Source organism: Notolepis coatsorum (genome assembly GCF_963971535.1).
Source record: "Notolepis coatsorum genome assembly, chromosome: 3".
Classification (NCBI taxonomy): Eukaryota; Metazoa; Chordata; class Actinopteri; order Aulopiformes; family Paralepididae; genus Notolepis; species Notolepis coatsorum.
The window spans coordinates 35306912-35326606 of NC_140167.1; the positions used below are offsets into that span (position 1 = coordinate 35306912).

A 19695-nucleotide genomic window follows, 5' to 3' on the forward strand; every position below is an offset into this window, starting at 1 on the left:
ATTTTGAAAGGTCACCATTCTACCAATGTCGTTTATTGAGTAACTGTACAGGAAAATTTAGTAAAGACACTAAAATGGATGCCATGAATGAAATGTAGCTTTTGCTGATTGTTGTGTCATCACCTAATTGGTCCAGCATAATAATCATTTGTTGATAGATAGAATCTCAATCATCTGGCTTTATACACAGTTGTGGGTTCTATATACACCATCGTTAACTTTCTTTACCATCGTTGACTCTCTGCACTCCCATTCAAACCAATGCCTCGCTGTACAACACATAAAGCGACAGTATTCGCGTGACAGTTAGGGAGTCAAACAGAAAAGGTGCATTTGGTGTTTTCCTCAGAGTAGTGAACAAGAAATGGCCAATTCAGTTACTATCTTAAAGGAAGTCCAAAGTAATGGGGGAGGGGGGGGGGGGTAATCGAGAGTGATCTAGGATGAGTTCAACACGTTACAGACCTGGGAGGACAGTGAATTCTGATCAATCTAGGCAAGTCCATACAGAAGCTGAAAGCGGTCAGGCCACTCCTGGCGTGGCCCCATGAGAGCGACGCGGTCCATAAAGAGCTCCACGCGGGTCTCTACAGGGTTTTGGCCTCCTCCGCTGGACTCAGAGGAGCGACAGGCTTCTCCTCGGTGGCCGGCCTCTCCTGCTGTTTGCCCTCCTGCAGTCTGTCGCGAGAGACTGTCCCCAGCACTTTGGCACTGTGCTCCTGTGCCTTGGCCCTGAGCGCGGCAATGCTGTTCTCTCTCAGTTCCTCTTTAGAAATAGAAGACTTGCCCTCCGCCCTCTTCTCCTCCGCCTCACTCTCCTCCGCCCTCGTAGTGGTGGTCTGCTGGGGCGCGTCGCACTTCCCCGTCGGTAGGGCAACTGTCGCCTCCATGGACTTTTTGTGCATCCCTGCAAAGAATTGCGGGTATTCAGATTTAGAATAGCGGCTGCTGATTGGAAAGCCCTCTTGTACTGAAAATAGTAAGCAAAGAATAGGTCTGATTTAGAACATAGCGTTCGAATGGAGGATGGCAATGCATGGTCCAGGTAGATATTTTTGGTGACAGTATTTTGTCTACTGTAAAAAATGCATCTTATGCATCATAATTTATTTTCCAAGGAATAATTTTTTTCCTGAAAAGGGACATGCTCAACAAATGAGGACATCCACATGCAGACATCAGCCCAAATGAGGCCAGAATGTCAACGGTACTGCTGCATCTCGGCACGGCAGTGCATCAATATGCAAGCTCATGCCAACAAGCTCTGATTATATACTAAGAACTACAGAACGGTGAAATGGTGATAATGAAGTATCGTTGATATGAACTTTAAATCAGATACTCTGAAGATAGCCAAAGACGAGGGGGCCATCTTAATAAAGCTCAGCCAGAACCCAGCCAGAATAACTATAAGCAGTGGTGGTGGTGAACATGCATTAAGCTTCTTGGAGGAGCAGTGTGTCAGTAAGCCTTACCAAGCAGCCACGGGGCACAGGAGTCCATGACGCCATCCTTGGCAGACTTGAGTATGGACTCCGGCAGGGGGATGGAGTGGCGCACCATGGCCCCATACAGTCCATACTCAGCCATGACGCTGCTGCGCCCCCAGCACTTCTCCCTCTTCCTCCACTTGGCTCTGCGATTCTGGAACCAGACCTGAGACCCAAGGAGACATCAGTTCATGGCAGATATGCATCAACACTCTTTGGCTTCAGTAATATCCAGTTTAGTATACCGGCGTCACCGTCTGTCTCGAACACCACAAACAACTATCCGGTTTCTGCTTAGTTCTCTAAACACAAGGGAAGGGAAGAGATACACCTACACTGTAAAAACTGGGATTGGGGTTAATTAATATTTATTAAATAATTATTAGTAACCTATACATAATAAAAAAGACTATGCGCCGTTTGAAATCAAATTGAGCTGAATTCAATGAATTTGAACCATTTATGAATTGCATTTTACACAGTTTTGGTTGAATAAAATTAGCTGACAGTTTAAAAATGACCAGATGACGCTCAGTTTTTACAGTGTATTCCGAGGTCTTTGAGCGAGTTTCAGCGCGAAGACTCAGCGTCTGCGTTTCAGTGGAGGTGTATCTCAGCTGTTTTACGATGAGATCTCAAGTGTGACGGGAGTTACTTAAGATAAAAATTGCTGTGCTTTGATTCAGTCCATTGATTTCCCATGGCCTACTGGCTACAGGTGTGAAGGATCCCTGCCTCCTGTCAAGGCCTATATCCAGCAACCGGTGGCGGCATATAGATGGTTTGACACTTCAAGACACTTCACTTGGCTAGAGCCAACAACCGCCTGGGGCCCCCAGGCTATCTGTCAGCTCAGTGAGAGGCCAAATTGATTTCATAGCACAACACAGGGCTGTTAAACAGTCTACTTGGCCACCTCTCTGTTGGAGTGCAAAAGAAAAAAGAAAAAAAAAGGATGGACAGCAAGATAATTCTATAGGGGGAAAGATATTAAATAGAAAATGATCAAAATCGTTTTCAAGCCTTTTTCCTGGTAATTCTGATGATAACCCTTATTTCATACAAGATATTTTTTTATGAGAAATTGCTTCTCAGGCCCTCAAAGGAAGCCGGTGTGGAAGCTGCGAGGAGCGACCCCTAGGGCACGCCGAGGCTGATTGAAAAATAAGTTAATTTCAGGCCCAATCGATGGTGGGCAGGCGGGCAAATATCACGGGAAATTAAACTAGCGGGACTCGAGGGAGCAGTGCTATTGACCCGTGCTAATAAATTCAATGTAGTTATTTCATTTGAACTCCCCACGTCTCGAGCCAGTCCCCCACCAAACCCCCGATACGAGACAGGCTCGTCTGATTTAACTAATTACACTCAATGAGAAAATTGGGTGTTAATTTTATTTAGGATTGGAATAAGCAAGGGCTTATTTATTTATTTCCTTTATTATTTATTCGCGGCTAGAAGCCGTAATGAGAAGGAAATTAAAAGGCGCCGGGGTAGATGGATGGTCCAGGTCACACTGCAATCTTCTTCCGCCTTGATAGCTTGATTAGGTCGTTAGTGCTCTTCTCCGAGAACAAATTGTTTCACATTCAACTGGGCCTGATGAGAGATTATGTGCTCTGGCGAGGCTGCTGGAGAGGTGTCTTTGTTGAGACAGGGACTGAGCATCATTGATCGATTTACGTGGGCTCACTTATCCCCCCCCCCCCCCCGAACATTAGAGGGCTAACTATTTTGTCAAGTGCATACTAGGCAAAGAGTCACTCTGCTCTGCAAAGGATTCTTTATTCGACGTGTTTTTGAAACACGTGTTTTGCATACTGAACATGTTCTGGTATGCATAAGAAAAACAACGCAACAAACGAAAACAATAATGTTAATGATCTACAAATAAATAAATTAATTAAATAAAAACATACCACGAATAAAGCCCAATATGATTAAAATAAATAGCCTCAAATGCAATAGCTAACCTTTATCATTTTTTTTGTTTTTTCTTCAGAAGCAATAGACACAATATAATTAGCCTCGCAGGAATAAGAAACCAACAACATCAACGGATCCATGACAATCCCACCATGAGGATAGACGACAAAAGTTGTAGGTTAAATTGGCAATTGATTAAATAGGGGAGAGCAGGGTCGATTGGGACACTTGTATACACGAAATGATACTCACAGAATACTTGAACAGGAATGAAAATAGGTCAAAACAGGTGTCTGATAACAATTTGTTGTGTTTTTTAGAGCCCAAACGTGAAAGGCACAATTTTGTATACAAGAAGTGTATTTCCCCAAAATGCCTCCTCACGAGGGAGGTTGGGACAGTGCAGGGTCGGTTGCAACACCTTGTTTCGACCTCAAAAACAGCTATTGAAATATACATTTGGACCTATAATATAACTTGTTGACGTATTCCTTTGAAAAAGAAATATATATTACATTTGTCAAATTATTTCACATATCTTGATGTAAATTACACAAAATGTTGTCTTTGAGTCTTATTTGTGAGACACTTATTAGCTGGATCTGGTTACCATAATAACCACTTCCAAATCATTATTAGTATCTTAATTGAATAATAAAAAATCAGGAGTCATTTTCAATAGTCACAATGCTGTCCCAATGACCTGGTTAATTGTCCCAACTGTTCCATGGAGAGCAGACATTGCACTCAGAGTCACCATCAACAAAAACCCAGACAGCTAACACTAACATCAAATGATGCCAGAAAATAAGCTTTCCACATATATGTATTTTGTATGAGATATGACAAAACACAGTATGGTAGTAGAAAAATAACAGAACAGGCAAAAATGTACTACAAAGCTGTAAATTACAAAATCATAATAAAATATGAGGAACAGGCAGAAGGTCTGTGAAGAGGGTGTAGCTGCGTACTGCATAGTGAATGGCATAGTCACAGCTATACATTATAGCTAAAAAGACACATCCCAACCGTCGCCCTGTTCCAACCGACCCTGCTCTCCCCTACTATTATAAAATAGGTTAGGGTCAGCACAAAAAATGGCAATCACACAGTTGTAGGATATCAAGATTTTGAATTTAAAGAAAAAAAATTGGCTAACCTTTAAACATAATTTTTTAATGCAAGCAATTAAAAAAATAACCTACCTGTATTCTATCTTCAGGTAGCTCTGTTTTCATTGCCAACATCTCTCGTGCATATACATCCGGGTAATGCGCTTCATTAAAGGCCTTCTCCAACTCCTCCAGTTGATATGACGTGAATATGGTCCTATGTTATATAATTAGCAAAATAAAATAATCACCATTTTAAAGAGGTTTTGTCAACATGGAAATAAGCAATATATTTTGCTCCTGCAACAGTCAAAAAGGAGTGAAACCTCTCAATCTATACAATTTATTAAAGAAAAAAAAGAAAGACAATAGAATAAATCAGTAAATAGAATGACTATACTCGCGAATAGCAAACAAATAAATACAAGTTCAGAAAAAATACATGCAATCTTTGATTACATTTTGAATCCAAGAATGATGTGTCAACGAATCTTCATTATTAGCCTATGATTAATGTGGACGAAAGAACAACAAAAACTCAACATTTTATTTGCATCAGACAACGGTGGATGAGCTGATTAACCTCAACAGGCGTATAATTGAATAGGCTATACGTGTGGCAATACATTTTCAATACATTTTCTCACCACCATTGGCAATTTATTATTCAGTTATTGATAGACTATTTATTGGTAGGCTATTTCTAACTAGCCCAAAATAAAAAAATAAAACAGCTGGTCAAAACGCAACAGGCCTACAAGCCACAGTCAAGCCTTATTTGCTCGTCTTTTAAGAGGAAAAAAGGCTATATTTAATTTTAAATAGATCAAAACAAAATATTTTCTGAAAAACAATAGAATCAAAAACAAAACCGTGACTAACCGGTGACGTCTTTTCTTCCGTTTCTTGCTCTGACTTATTGATGACTTTGAGAGTTTTCGTTCATTGGATGACAAATCCTCGGAGTCTGTGATTAAAAAAAGGCTTTTAGATCACACTTACCATTAGATACATTTCTAATTTCCAATTAAATATGTTTACAATCAGCATAGCATAACACTATATATTCGTATTTTGTATTAGGCCAACACGCCCAATTTTGGATTGTATCATTTGGCCTCAAAAACATTCCAGGCATGATACAAAATAAGAACAGCCTAATAATAATAATAATAATAATAATAATAATAATAATAATAATAATAATAATAATAATAACATACACAAATGAAGCTATGCAAAACAGTGTATAAGATTGGCCTAATGCTGGTGATAACATGAGACAACAACACCTTAAACTACCATTTTAATAAGCCTATAGTCGGAAGTCATTGCACCTGAACTGGCAGACTGGCTGGCGTCCAGAGGTCCTCTGGATCTGTGGTGGGGTTGGAGGTGAACATTTTGTGCGTCCGACAGCACCTCCAGAAACGCTGGTTGGCTGTAGAACGACGGAATCCCACCGGGGCCGATTAATCCCATTCCCATGCCGACTCCGATCCCAGCGGGACCGAGCATGGACCTGGCGGCGAGCAGGTGCGCCCCGGCCGGCAGACACTCCAGGGCGGTCTTCGGGGCCGCGGACGGCTCTTTATTGAGCCCCAGTATCTCTGTAATCCCGAACCCCGTGCATCTGGGCGGATGGGTCGCGCTGCTCTTCGACTGTAGGTGGTTGTTATTATTCCCCCCGTTTGCGCCCAGAGATGTCTTCGATATATTCAAACTTTCCGACAGCACAGCGCCTTGTTTCCCTGTCATGGTGTATTTGATCATGAGCCTGTTTCCTATTTTACCGCCTCATATAGGATGGTCCCTGGTGCATGATCCACTACAGTGTAACACACGAGATCCCTTTAGAAAATGGTCCTTTTATCCAACAGGTCCATCCCAACAAGAGTCAGGACTCAGTAGCCAATCAGCTGCGAGGAAGCTCTTCAGGATCCCTGTGGATCGTGGCTGCATTACGCCCCTCTCTCCTGCGTGCATTCTCCGAAGACGATCATTATGGATAATGGGAGAGGATTCGGACTATGAAGGGAGGTAACAATATGACTGCAGTAATGCTATTAAAAAAAACAAAATTAAATGAAATTAAAATGACTGGCCTGATTAGATTGTCTATTTCGAAACAACGGATTTCATAGGCATAATAGGCTTTTAAAACGGTGATAATATTGAAACAATTGTCTTTGAAATGCCGCTCGGAAAATTAGCTAAATTTGTACATAATCGGGGTTGGTATTATAGCCCTCCGTTGAACATAGCTTTCATATCGGACCAGCTATGATCTCTGCCCAACCACTGCCTGAATGGATAATTGATCTCCAGATGCTATATGAAAAATCATCACACGCGAATCAAAGGGCTTCAAAAACGACAGCTGGACGCGAGGCCCACTCCACATTGTTGTGCACATTGCTAATCCCACAACAGCAGAGCAGATTAATTCACGGGGAAATTTCCTCGGAGAAATAGAAAATGCTATAGAATATGGGCCACGTGCGGCGTGGGAATTCTATTTTCAAAGCAATTTATTATTTAAAATCCAAGACGCAGTCTATGGATATTTTAGTAACCTATTGTAAATTATACGAGTTATTGATAGGCTAATTATGGCTAATCTATAGGATAATTATTTATATACCTAAACACGTGCATCTGAATTCTGAAATAAACAAAATCGTGTTCTATGTATCAGTATACTATATGAATATCAGCTATACGAACCGACAAGTTGACCAATGATGTATATTATTATTCTATAATATAGTTTGCGAATTGCATGTTTTTACATTTCTGTATAATGTATAGGCTATGATGTACAGAAAGACAATTAGGCTAAAAGGTTATGAGAACACATGGCCTATTACTTAGACCATGTATGAATACTTTAATATATTAAGCACATGTAGTCCCTTCATTACTCTTGGCGTAAATAGGCGGCAAACATGCAGGAGAACATAATGAGTTAAGATGTCAGATCAAATGTTAGATCATCTATATGAAAATATGCCTCCAGACTGCAATCAAATATTTCAAATACACCCCATGGAATAAAGTCACATTTGGTTTGAAGTTTCTTGGTCATAAAAGCCGTTATTTGATTAGTCACATTGCCACAAAACATTAGTTTGAAGAGGAAAAAAAGAAAATTATTATTAAAAAAAAAAAGATATAGGAAGGGGCAATCGTGGGCAAACGGCTATAGCCTTAATATGATATAATTATTATTACCAAAAATATCTATGATGCCCAAATTGCCACCACCAATCAAAGTATAGGCTACTATTGATAATGCATGCAGACAGCATGGTGCATCGCATGGCGAGGCGGGAAAATAACTCGATAACTTGGCTATAATCAGCTAATGAGACTTGATGAGACTTAAGAATGCCAATGCTTGATATGCATATACACAAGTAACATGCCTACACCAAGATATGATTTTTGACTCATTATTATGCATGCAAGATAGGCTGCTATACTGGATTAGGGCCATATCATAACACAATGGGACAAAAGACGACTCTGCCTTGCACATAGTCATATTTTACATCAAACAGTCAAACTTAAGCTACTTTGGATAAAAAATATCACTGCTGCAATTACTGGATGACCAGTTGAAACTAATTGGGGCTTACTGTAAGTGAATATTTTCATTAATGAGGAAATCAATGTTATTATAATACATGCAATGACACATCAGTCTGGTGGGATCAGCTCATTTATTCACAAGTGCACATGTGAGTCAAGAATGACCTGTAATTTACAGGCATGCAGGTTGCTGCCTTCTCTCCCCCATCACAGATTCTGCTGTAACCTATGGAGGCTTTTTTGTTTATTGATAGTAATGTGAAACCCCTCTTCTTCTCTCTGCAAGGCTTTTAATAATCCATCTCCATACGAAAATGGCTGCCTCCTGATTTACATGTAGAGAGGCTGTCTAATAAGGCTCTAGATTAAGGGAAGATTTAGTTCAGTCATTCGTGTAGATTGGGTTGCCCATCAAAGACCGGAGGATCTGAAGGCAGCAGATTAAAAAGCAACAGCTGTTGAAAAAAAATTGTTTATCTGCCCCCCCCCCCTTCCTTCGTTCTATCTCTACTGTGAGAGTGCTGGGTCTATGTAACATCCTGGACAGTGTATCCTCAAACCTGGGGCCATGGAACACTTTGAGGCTAAATTCCCTATTGACTCATTGTGACACTTCAGTGCATGGCATGTACCATATGGAGCGCCTGTGTCGCCCCAAACTTTACCAAAACCAGACATCAGAAATGACACGTTTGCAGCACCGTTATTCCACTTTTATAGTTCAGCAAGGTATATTAGGGTTGTCATCAACTAAAGACATTCTTAGTTGACTAATAGCCATAGAACTTTCTTGATTAATTGATTTAATCGACACAATCGACACATACAATTGTGTTACCCACATGCTCTTTAAATCTTACCAGAGATAGTATACATATCATCTTTCAGGAAATAATTCATTCAACATGGCAAAAAGCATCAAATTGAACTATAATCTACTAACTCCTCGACTAAGTCTTGGAGGACAAAGACCAAAACCGACAGCATAATGGACTGAGGGAGGGTGAGGGGTGCGGCTCTAATAAACACATTCATCGTCGCTGGCCTAACCTTCAAACGAGAGTGTACGGCTGCAGCAGGTCATCAACTGATATATAAAACAGTTGCAAACAAAAGCCGCCCCCTGCTATGAATATCATAGATCCTTCTCTCAAAGTGATTGGAAAAGCTTGACATCCATTTGTGATAATGAATATAGGTAAGGAACTTGTACTTCCCAGCGAAGGTCACATAGATAATGGGCTTTGCACGGGGCTGCACCAGCAACATAACTGTGCATTAGCCCAGCCCCCGCAGATTGCCATCGCTTGATATTTCACAATCACAATGAGGGATCACTGATGCTCAAATAGCCATACATCTATATTCTCTCCTTTGGCATACAGATGGGATAGTGAAAGGTTTGCTGTTTTGCTCTAGTCTTTATCCGACGCGGCGAGGTTACACCCGGAGTCGTTTGTGTGATTCAGCCAGTGTAGTGCTGAATCAAGCCGAATGCCTGGTGTTGAAACAGGGCGCAGGCAACTTGATGACAGCACACATCTCGAGCCGAGTCAGGGGAAAAACTACAACACAGCCAGAGGCTTTGCTGTTCTCTCTCAAAGCATAGCCAAGGGCTTGATGTGATGACCCTCCAAGCCCCAGCTTTCTCATGGCTCTTCCACAATGGCGTGTTTGGTAGCTGCCTGTCGGCATTGCTTAATTAGGCGAGGAGTTGATTAATTTGCACTAATTGACAGCTAATTAAAGGCCTTAGGGCACATCGGATTGACGTTTGTCGGGGCATCGAGGCTCCGCGAGGTCACGGCAACTCATTGCGGACGGATGGAGGGTTGTTTTTTTCTCGGTATGGATGACCCCCCTCCACGGGGTATGACCTGTTTTTTTCTTTTTGTTATTTCTTTTTAGGAGACTGTCTGGGAAGGCTGTGGTTGACAGGCAGCCACCAGTGCATGCACAGTGCACCATATTGCGGATGTCAGGTCACTTACCACGTCAACGCTCAGTGGAATGATCAATGTTCATTAGTCGAGATCAACAAGTGTCTCAGTGAAACCAGCCACAGGCTATGTCCACCTGTTGTGTCTAGTCAGCTCTCGAGCACACGGCAGGTCAGCGGAGGAGTCACTTATTTTCAGTGTCACACAACAACACAAATTGAAATCCAATGAAAGAACTGAACTGTACAATAATATGCAACACCATACGTCGTAGACCGTTATCATGCAGTGAGGGTAAAGACTTGTTTCCTGTCCCCCAGCTTACATTCCAGTTCATCAGGCCATGCTGGGCCTCCGACGCCCCCCACCTCCAACTCTGCCTGTCCCAGCACACACACACACACACAGACACAGACAGACACACACACACACACACACACACAAGAACACTCATTCTGGGAGTGGAAAAATTATATAAATAATCCATATTTTCTGTTGGGGTGAATCAGGGTCCGTGTGAGTGGTAGGGGGTGCAGCCACTGGGGCAGTGGCGGCCTCTATCCGTGTGAATCGGAAAGACAATTAGGGGCTTATTAGTGGCCTGCAGAGAAGTCTAACTTGTTGGGAGTGAGCGGCTGGAGCCCCTGCGACATGTCCAGCCGAGAACAGTCCGAGGCATTGTCTTACCTAATTATGGCCCACGAACTCCTCTTTGTTGCCCATTCGCCATGCCTGTCTGATTCTCTTTTTGCCCGACCGCTAACTCCCGACAACGCTGGAAGTGTGCTAATTAGAAAAGAAATGGTCCTAGTAATTATGTCAACTCTCATTAACGGGGCGGACAATGAGCAATATTATTTTTACGCAATGTTTTGTGTAGGGGACCCTACTTCCCAAATCCTCATTAAATGAAAAAAAAAAATGCCTTGGTAGTGGGAGGGGGGGGGGACTCTCATGTCGGAGCTCCTTACATGTCCAGAGCCAGAGAGGTGCTGCACTTTGTGGAGTGGCACAGGCATGAAGTTATTGCCCTAATTGACCTATCTCAAGCCCGCCCTCTTCTCTTGATCCTCCAATTGCGGATCTTGCTTCCCTCGGGACAAACTTTGTTTATCTGAGGGAAGCAACAGTTGCGATTGGAGGATCAAGAAGACGGCTGTACAGACCCTAAAAACAGCTGTGTCATCATCATCATCATAAAAAAACCTAAATAAAAAGCTAAAACGTTCCACTGGAAGAGAATCGTCAGCATTCGGATTCGTCGACGGATTTAAACATTTGGACAAATAAAAAAAATCAGTCTTTTCATTTTAAGACTTTATTATATAATTTCACAAATTGCAAAGAAGAAAAACGTTAATTCTGTTTAAAATACAAATAAAAAATAAACAGGGAACACTCGCTTCAAGGCAGAATTACAAGATACTGTGAAATGTTTAATGTTTAACTCACCATTTGGAAATCTCATGAAAGGAAAAGCAACTATCTCTAGGAGGACGACGCACATACACATTTTCAGCCCTTCTATTCTTCCAAGAAGAACTCAGCTGTGTGAATAATGAACAATCTGAGTTTTTTCTCCCATCCACTGTTTGAATGCAAAGTCTTTGAACTTGGTGGTGGCGGCGGTGGTTTGGACGTGTTCCGGGTGAATTCATGAAAGAATTGGTCAGATTCACCTTCTCTATGCCAACTCAGTCATTGCTCCCAAAGAACATCTTGGTAGAGGTCATCACTTCTTAGGCCTCTCCAAGATGTTTAGGAACTTCCCTCTGGTCATCTCCCTGGCTGGAGAACAAGAAGAAACCATATTATTATTATTACTGTTATTATTACATATTATGGCTTGATACATACATTATTAAATGGAATTCAAGGACTTTCAATTACCTTTTTCAAGCACTATTTAGCTGTTTGACTCATATAGAACAAGTGAACAACCAGTAAATCACTAGTGATTGTTTATTCACTTTCACAAGAAACATTTCAAACACCTACAGTATGCATCAACTTATAAATGCACTTTTAAGTCATATATTTTTCCAGAATACATCAGGCTTAACATTTGTGTTCAACGTGCGTTGTGCACATTTTATTTTTTATTTTCCCCCCTCCTTTTCCTCCGATTTTCTCCCATCCCAATGTTAGTCGTTATGCCAATTTCCAATCCCCTTCCTGGTCGCTGCGCACTTACCCCCCACAGTCGGTCTGGGAGAGTGGAGGCTATCACGTGCTTCCTCCGACACACGTCCAGCCAATCAACCGCTTCTTTTCACCTGGCAGCGCGGACTCTCACTGAGAAGGTGTAACGTGTGGAAGGATCACACTACCCCCCTTAGATCCTATCCGCGCTTAGCAGGCGCCCCGACCGAACTGTAGGAGTCGCTGTTTACAGCCAATTGTATTAGTGTGAACGGCCAGCCAAGCTGGTGACAACGCCGGAGCTGTGAGCTGGATTCGAACAGGCGAATCCAGCGTCTCCAGTGTTGGTGACGAACGCAATCTCCGCTACGCCACCTGACCGCCCTGTGCAAAACATTTTAATATATTAGTGGTGCACAATATATCGGCCGCTGATATAATATCAGCCGATATGGTAATTTTTTTTTTTACACATCGGTATCTGTCCGATATCAAAATAGGGCAGATTTTAATTAAAACATTTATTTTTTTCTTAAACATGTTTTGGTCTTAAATTGTTTAAAAATATCAGTCATTTCTGAAAATAAATTACAAAAGTAAAAACAAATGTAACTTTAACGTTTTGGAAAATAGCTGGGGCTTCTCCACTAGGACCTCATGATTATCATAAAAAAAGTGTTTTCTATACAGAAATATCGACATCAGTAAATATCGGTATCGGCCAGAACAGCAATATTAATATCGCTTATCGGTATCGGCCACAATTTTCACATCGGTGCATCACGTAACCCAATCAAATCACATGTTCAAATGGCCAACCTCTTTAACACATTAACTGCCACGCTTCTATCCATCAATGTATGATCACTGCCACCAGTCTAAGCCTATGGAGATGTTCACCTTCTTTGCAGGGCTATACCTTTTTTAATTGTATTGCTAAATTGACATTACTATGGCCCATTCAACATCGATTATCTATCGTTCAGGATGTAGGAACATTATACTTTTTCATTCATAGATTCATACGAAAATACCGAATATAAATGTTTTATCGTTTTCTGCAGTAATTCCTAGAGTTATAGGCATAAACGCATATATAGATTATCAACTGCCGTTTGTTGCCGATACACGTTATATTAAAAATGTCAACTGTACATGATCCTAAACATTATGACTGATGATGCGCGGATGAACGGGAGGGGGGGGGGGGTCATTTATAATTCCGTGATCGTCAGTAAATGCTTTATGTAGTATGGGTGATATATTGATCAGAGCAGTTTGCATGAATAATAATAAACACTCACGCTGAAAATGACGTCAGCGTCCTCTTACCGTTCGCCGATGAGACTGGAGGAAAAAGATCCCACTTATTTGACATGATCTCCTAGATCCATTTCTGGTTTGTATAATCATAATAAACGCCCAAATCATATCGATTATTGAGTTATGGCAGCGATCCATATACACAATGTGTGTCTAGAGTCCTGCAACAATATGTGAGTGCCGGACGCATTTGCCCGGTGCACCGAGATCGCCAGAGATCCATTTCCGGTTGTAACTCGCCGATCATCCACCAGGCGGCAGTATTGAAGCGTTGCAGAGTTGTGCAGGCTCCCACCGCATCAGACCAGGCTCCGTGATGGCATTCTGAATACCATGGCGAAAAAATGAAATATGATCTCAATAACGTCGTACGCCGTGGAATGGCAGAATTAGCATGACCTTGAAACACGTTGTACGACGTTTATGGCGCAGGATGTGTTAATAACGGGATGATAAGCAATTTAGATTTTCCGGCCTGTAAGCACTTCCGCACATAAGACGCTGATTTTCCAGGTGTGCCAGTAGGTATATCTTAAAAAGTTTAATCCAAATACTTTAAGACCTCGTATGAACCCTGTATATTATATTAAGAACAGCTGTAGAGACGGGACAACTTCGAACAGCTTGCTGGTGCCCGACTTAGTACTAATAGTACATTTTATATCATTACTCAAAAGATTCACTGGCAAGTTTCTGAAAGTAGAAAATCTGCTCAGTTATTAACCAAAAAACTGAAAGAAATGTACAGCAACTTTATATAACACCATTTCATTCCCTGACTTCAGAGCAGTTATTTAGTAATGCAAGGCATGTATTTAATTTGTGCAATGTCAAACTGAGAGGTAATTTATACAAACATCTGTTCATTCTGGACATGGAAGACAACATAAGACGCAGGCTAGCTACCAAAGAGACTGTGATTACCGTCTCAATGCAGTCAGATACAAGTACTCAAGCATGTTTATCTGTGTGTGTGTGTGTGTGTGTGTGTGTGTGTGTGTGTGTGTGTGTGTGTGTGTGTGTGTGTGTGTGTGTGTGAGAGAGAGATAAGAAACAGCTTGAGAGCTGGGAGTTGAGGAGCATACTGTATATGATGTTGAAGATCTCTATTAACTTTCCAGAAAGTAATGTAACTTATAATTATAAAATACTGCTATTTATGACTAATTAAATTAAACCGTTGGCACCAAAATAAGATATGTAGTTTCACTTGTATTTTAAGATAATAAGAATCTCTTGGTGGGATTACCCAAACAAGGTTGTTTTTTAAGAGTAGTATTGAGTCTGTGCCAAAAACAAAACAAAACAAAAGCTCCACAACAGAATGTGCCTACTCAAGGTCCTTTGTTACGTGGGTTTTCATATAAGAGAGCAATCATTCAAAAGGCTTTTCCCCATCATTGGCGGATAGTTGTGTCGTAAAGAGAGAGACAGCAGGGATGTTCCTCCAGCATCGCTGCGAACCCCGGAGAGGCGTCAACTAGGTTCTGTAATTGCTCTTTGTTGAAGATAATAAGAGGATCAGACTCTTGGCTCCAGTACAAAAAGCAAGGCTGGGATCACCTCACAAAAAAACAAAACGTCAGTAGCTAAATAACCTACGTGCATCACACATACGAAACTAGCACGCTGAATAGCCATTTCAAATAGTTATTGAGTGGAGAGTCATCCAGCAACATGGTGGCTTCTTAGAGGACGTCTGTGACCAGGATCTCTCGACTGTCCAGAGTTATCTACCAGAACAACAACCTGAACCTTCTTGTTGAACCTGACACCGGTGCTGATGAGCTGCCGGCTGGCTGTGTGCTGGTACAAGAGCCCCCCACCCCCCCCTGCTGCCCCGGCTTAATGAAAAAGCCAGGGCGGTTTGTAATTTAGATGAGTTGCCGTGGTGGTGGGATGATAATGGCGCGCCTGGGCGTGGAGGGGGGGGGGGGCGCGTCACCTTGAGCTGTCCATCACCAGGTTAAAACATGATACTAATTGGAATGGGATGGGTTCCATTTTGTGCGGCGCTGTCTCTTTAAATAACCCTAAACAGAGTGGTCCGGGGGAGCCGGGGTGGGCAGAGTAGGCCTTGTGCAGCTCCAAATGAAACCCTCGGAATCAGGCGAAGGTGAAGCAATTAAATTAGGATGACCCTAGAACTGCAAGTATGTATGCATGTAATTTTCCTATTAGGAGTCACGGCACCATAAGAGTGGCAAAGGCTCATATTTCAGATTTTTAAGGTCTCTGTGTTGGTTCATCATCTCTTCCACATCTCCTTTGAATTTCTTTTATTGCCTTTTCAACCCTTTTCTCCAATCCTCCAATTTAGTCGTTATGCCAATTCCCTCCTAGTCAGTGCAACTACCATACTGTCGGTCTGGGGAGGGTGTAGACTACCCTAATGTCGGTCTGGGGAGGGTGTAGACTACCCTACTGTCAGTCTGGGGAGGGTGTACTGTAGACAAGCACATGCCTCCTTTGATAGATGTGGAGTCACCAGCCGTTTCTATTCACCAGCGAGGAATTTCCCTGGGAAAGCGTATCACACGGATGTTCACACTATCTCCCCCAGACCCCCCCCCCACTGAACAGTATGAGTTGTTATTGGAACGACCAGGACTCGTACCCCACCGGCTTCCCATCCACAAAGACTGACCAAGCCGGAGGTACCTGGGTCTCTGCAGTGGTAGGCGAGTGCTTAGAGCTCTACGATACCCAGATGCCCCACTTCCACATCACATAGAGGTGGATATGATGATACTTGACTGTATTTGGCTTTTGTCAATACAAGTTACACTGTGATGCGAGGTCTTTTCTTGACGCAAAACTGTCAAGGTGCGACTTCTACTGGACAATGGATTCTTATTACATTTCCATTGCAACTTCTTTGTTACTGGGTGGTAATTAACAAATACAAACATGAATAAATAAATAAATAAAAACATCAATATTGTTGGTTTAGGTACTGTAAAAATGCTAAAATACCTTTAGATACAACTGTATATCTTGTAAAATGGTATGTCACCCAGCCCCAAGATCAGGTATGGCTGTGGCAATCCAGAACCCCCCCCCCCCCCCCCCCCCTCTTCTCACTGAGCCTCAGGGGCGAATTCACAAAGAATGAATTTTGCGGCGCTAATAGCACCCTTAACACATTGGGCGCCGTGCATTGTGCCCATCATTATGCCCTCTCTGCCACCGCTGTAAGCCTATGGAGATGTTTACCTTCTTTGCAGGGCTATAACTTTTTAAATATTATAGCTATATCTGCATTACTATGGCCCATTCAACATCGGGTATCTATCGTTCTGGATGTGGGAACGTTATATTTTTTCATTCATACATTGTTGTGTTAATACCGTCGAGAATATAAGTATGTTTTTAAGCTTTTCTGCTAGTTAGTTAACGCTAGTTATAGGCCCTGAAGCATATGATAGATTATCGATTGGCGTTTCTTTCCTATACACGCTATATCAAAACATTTAAATGTATATGATCGGTATACATTATGCTTCATCATGCGTGAAGGAAAGGGGGGGGGGGGTCGTTTATAATTCCTTGATCGTCAGTAACGGCTTTATTTAGTATGGGTTGATATATTGATCAGACTGATTGCAAACAAAGAAATGGACAATCAAGCTAAACGTTAGTGTCCTCTTACCGTTCGCCGATGAGACTGGAGGAAAAAGATCCCAATTATTTGACGTCGATCTGCTAGATCCATTTCCGGTTTGTATGACGCAATAAACGCCGAAATCATATCGATTATTGCGTTTAGAAAGCGATCCAAATGCACTCGAGTGTGTATATTGATCCACGCCACAATATATCTCTGGCGGAGGAATTTCCTCGATGCACCGATCGCCACTTCCGGTTTGGCATGAGTGTAACTCGCCCGACCATCCACCAGGCAGCGGTATTGAGGTGTTGCAATATCAGAACAGGGTCCGGCTGCGATCCGGAGGGAGGCTGGATGAATTATGAATGCCATGGCGAAAAAATGAAATATTGATCCCAAACACGTGATACGCCGTTGTTGACGTTCAACGCATGGCGGGCAATAACGATTTACGCCGTTTATGGCGCACAATGTGTTACAGCGCTATCTGCTCCATCTTTGCAACCTATTCACTAAAGATATTGCACGGATGATATACTAGCGCAAACATGCCCATAGGTGTGCAATTTGCTCCTGATTTGCTCCAGCGCAATTGGCTCACGGAGCAGTTTGCACCTGGCAGCGCTGTTGGCAGATATCAGGAAGGAGAAAAAATAAACCCGAAATGAGGCATAGACATTTTAGAGGCATAGTATTTTTCACCATTTGTATTTAGTTTATTTCGTAATGTATAGAGCTTGCGTAATTTGTATCTTCATGACACATTGCATCCTTTGTTTTTGTCACTATCTTTCGTCATTGCATTTGTTTGTCATATCATCCCCAAATAAATAATTTTGAGCAGACCTGTCCATGGTGCTGAATCGTTAGATCGAAGTTAGGCTATGGTTATTTTTTTTGTGAGAAAGTTGTATTTAATGTTTAGTTAAGAGAATATAACCCACATTATCATATACTCCAGAATAAACGTTTCATTTCCAGCGTCTACTCCTCATGGACCTGCCGAAACGTTATAAATTAAAAGTGTATTCTGGAGAATATGAGTGTGCAGGTTCTATTCTCTTTATTGTAATTATTACCTAACCCAGCACCCAAAGGAGTGATGTGCTTTGGGGGGACTATATAGCATTGCCCCACCGCTACGATCCAGATATCTAAACCGCCTTTTTAAGATGCCAAATGTGCGCTCGATCACACCGTGCGTTCTGATGTGAGCCCAATTGTATGCAGCCTCTCCAACGTTGGCAGGATTACGCACGGGAGTCATCAGCCATAGCTGGAGTTGGTAGCCGCCGTCACATACTTTTCCCCCGCACATTTGCAATGAATATTACAGCATAAACGTCTGTGTCATCCATGTCTTGCATCATTCCGTATAGACTGCTGTTTCAAACTTTTTTGCTGTCGTGCACAGACCCAGCCAACCACATTCGTTATATATTACTGGCGTTGCACAATACCTGTGTTGATTGAATATGTTTGTTTCCTATTTCTAAAAACATGTTCGTTTTCACTTGGTGGTAAATCTAAATCTCGTTACAAAATCAATCAATCAATAGCGCCGACAACATTGGGGAAGCCGATAATGTAAAATAACTATATTTAAATAATAAATAAGATATGGGATCTCTGGGTGGCTGGCTCAATATCATCCTTGATTTCATCAAGTAGATGAAGAATTGCTTGAGCTGGCAACCTGTGTCCCCGGATGATTTCGGTCTCGCTTAAATCAAAAAGTTAATTTCTTAGAAATATTCTTTCACGAGCACGCCTGGCATTATGATGCCTTCGCCTGGCAACAATTACTGCTGCCATGATCACCCGAGACGCTGGCAATGACGCCTTTATAAATGAGCTTAGTTACAACCAAATAACTGAAGACGTAAATAGCGTCGCTTTAACTGTGCGTGGCAATTAGCGCCAATCTTTGTGAATTGGAGTGTTTTTGCGATGAGGCTCATTTGGTAGAAAGGGGAACATGTTCCACCCATATTACCTCATTTAAATACCCGCAAATAGCACCGACGCACCGAGACGCAATGCTGATGGCAACGCAGTTACCACCGTATTTCACCCTTTGCGCAAGCTTTGTGAATAGCAGAGCTGTGTTTCAGAGCTATTTTCACATGCATAGTGTCCGAAAAAGCTGCGCAATACCTTTGTGAATTCGCCTTCAGTCTCCCTCCACTCAGACAGAGACTCATATCATCTATGTCATCAGATTAAAGACCCCATTAAACACCAACCAGTGCTCGGTTTATGACGCTGACGTCTGTCCCCTAATGAAAAGAAAATACGGGCCAGAGTTCTAAGAGTTGAAGGGTGAGGGCGCGCACGGTGTTGTGATGGTGCTTGCCAACGTGATTACAAGAAAGCAACGATAAATAGAAAGCAAAGAGACAGGGATGAATTATGATTGTAGTTGAGGAGATTTCATCCGTCATCATGCTGCAACGTGCTGGGAGTATCGGCTGTTGATTGGTAATGGTAAAGATGAACACAGAGAACTATGTAGTGTATAGTATATATATACCTGGGGAGTGAGGTTCCACCTG

At 42.1% G+C, this 19695-nt stretch overlaps 2 protein-coding genes across 2 annotated transcripts in view; both read right to left on the reverse strand.

Annotated features, from left to right (window-relative positions):
- Positions 1 to 587: 587 nt before the first annotated feature.
- Positions 588 to 6289, reverse strand: vsx2 (visual system homeobox 2; the record flags this gene model as incomplete). Its single annotated transcript, XM_084311160.1, has 5 exons — positions 588 to 970; positions 1476 to 1656; positions 4625 to 4748; positions 5414 to 5498; positions 5869 to 6289. The coding sequence occupies 5 exons, from the start codon at positions 6287 to 6289 to the stop codon at positions 588 to 590; spliced, it is 1194 nt and encodes a 397-aa protein (XP_084167286.1).
- A 5060-nt stretch (positions 6290 to 11349) lies between these two features.
- Positions 11350 to 19695, reverse strand: part of lin52 (lin-52 DREAM MuvB core complex component) — a 44425-nt gene continuing 36079 nt past the window's right edge. Inside the window, exon 6 of the mRNA XM_084310173.1 lies at positions 11350 to 11853. Coding sequence (XP_084166299.1) covers positions 11798 to 11853 — 56 coding nt within the window. The 3' untranslated portion in view covers positions 11350 to 11797. The remainder of the gene's footprint in view (positions 11854 to 19695) is intronic.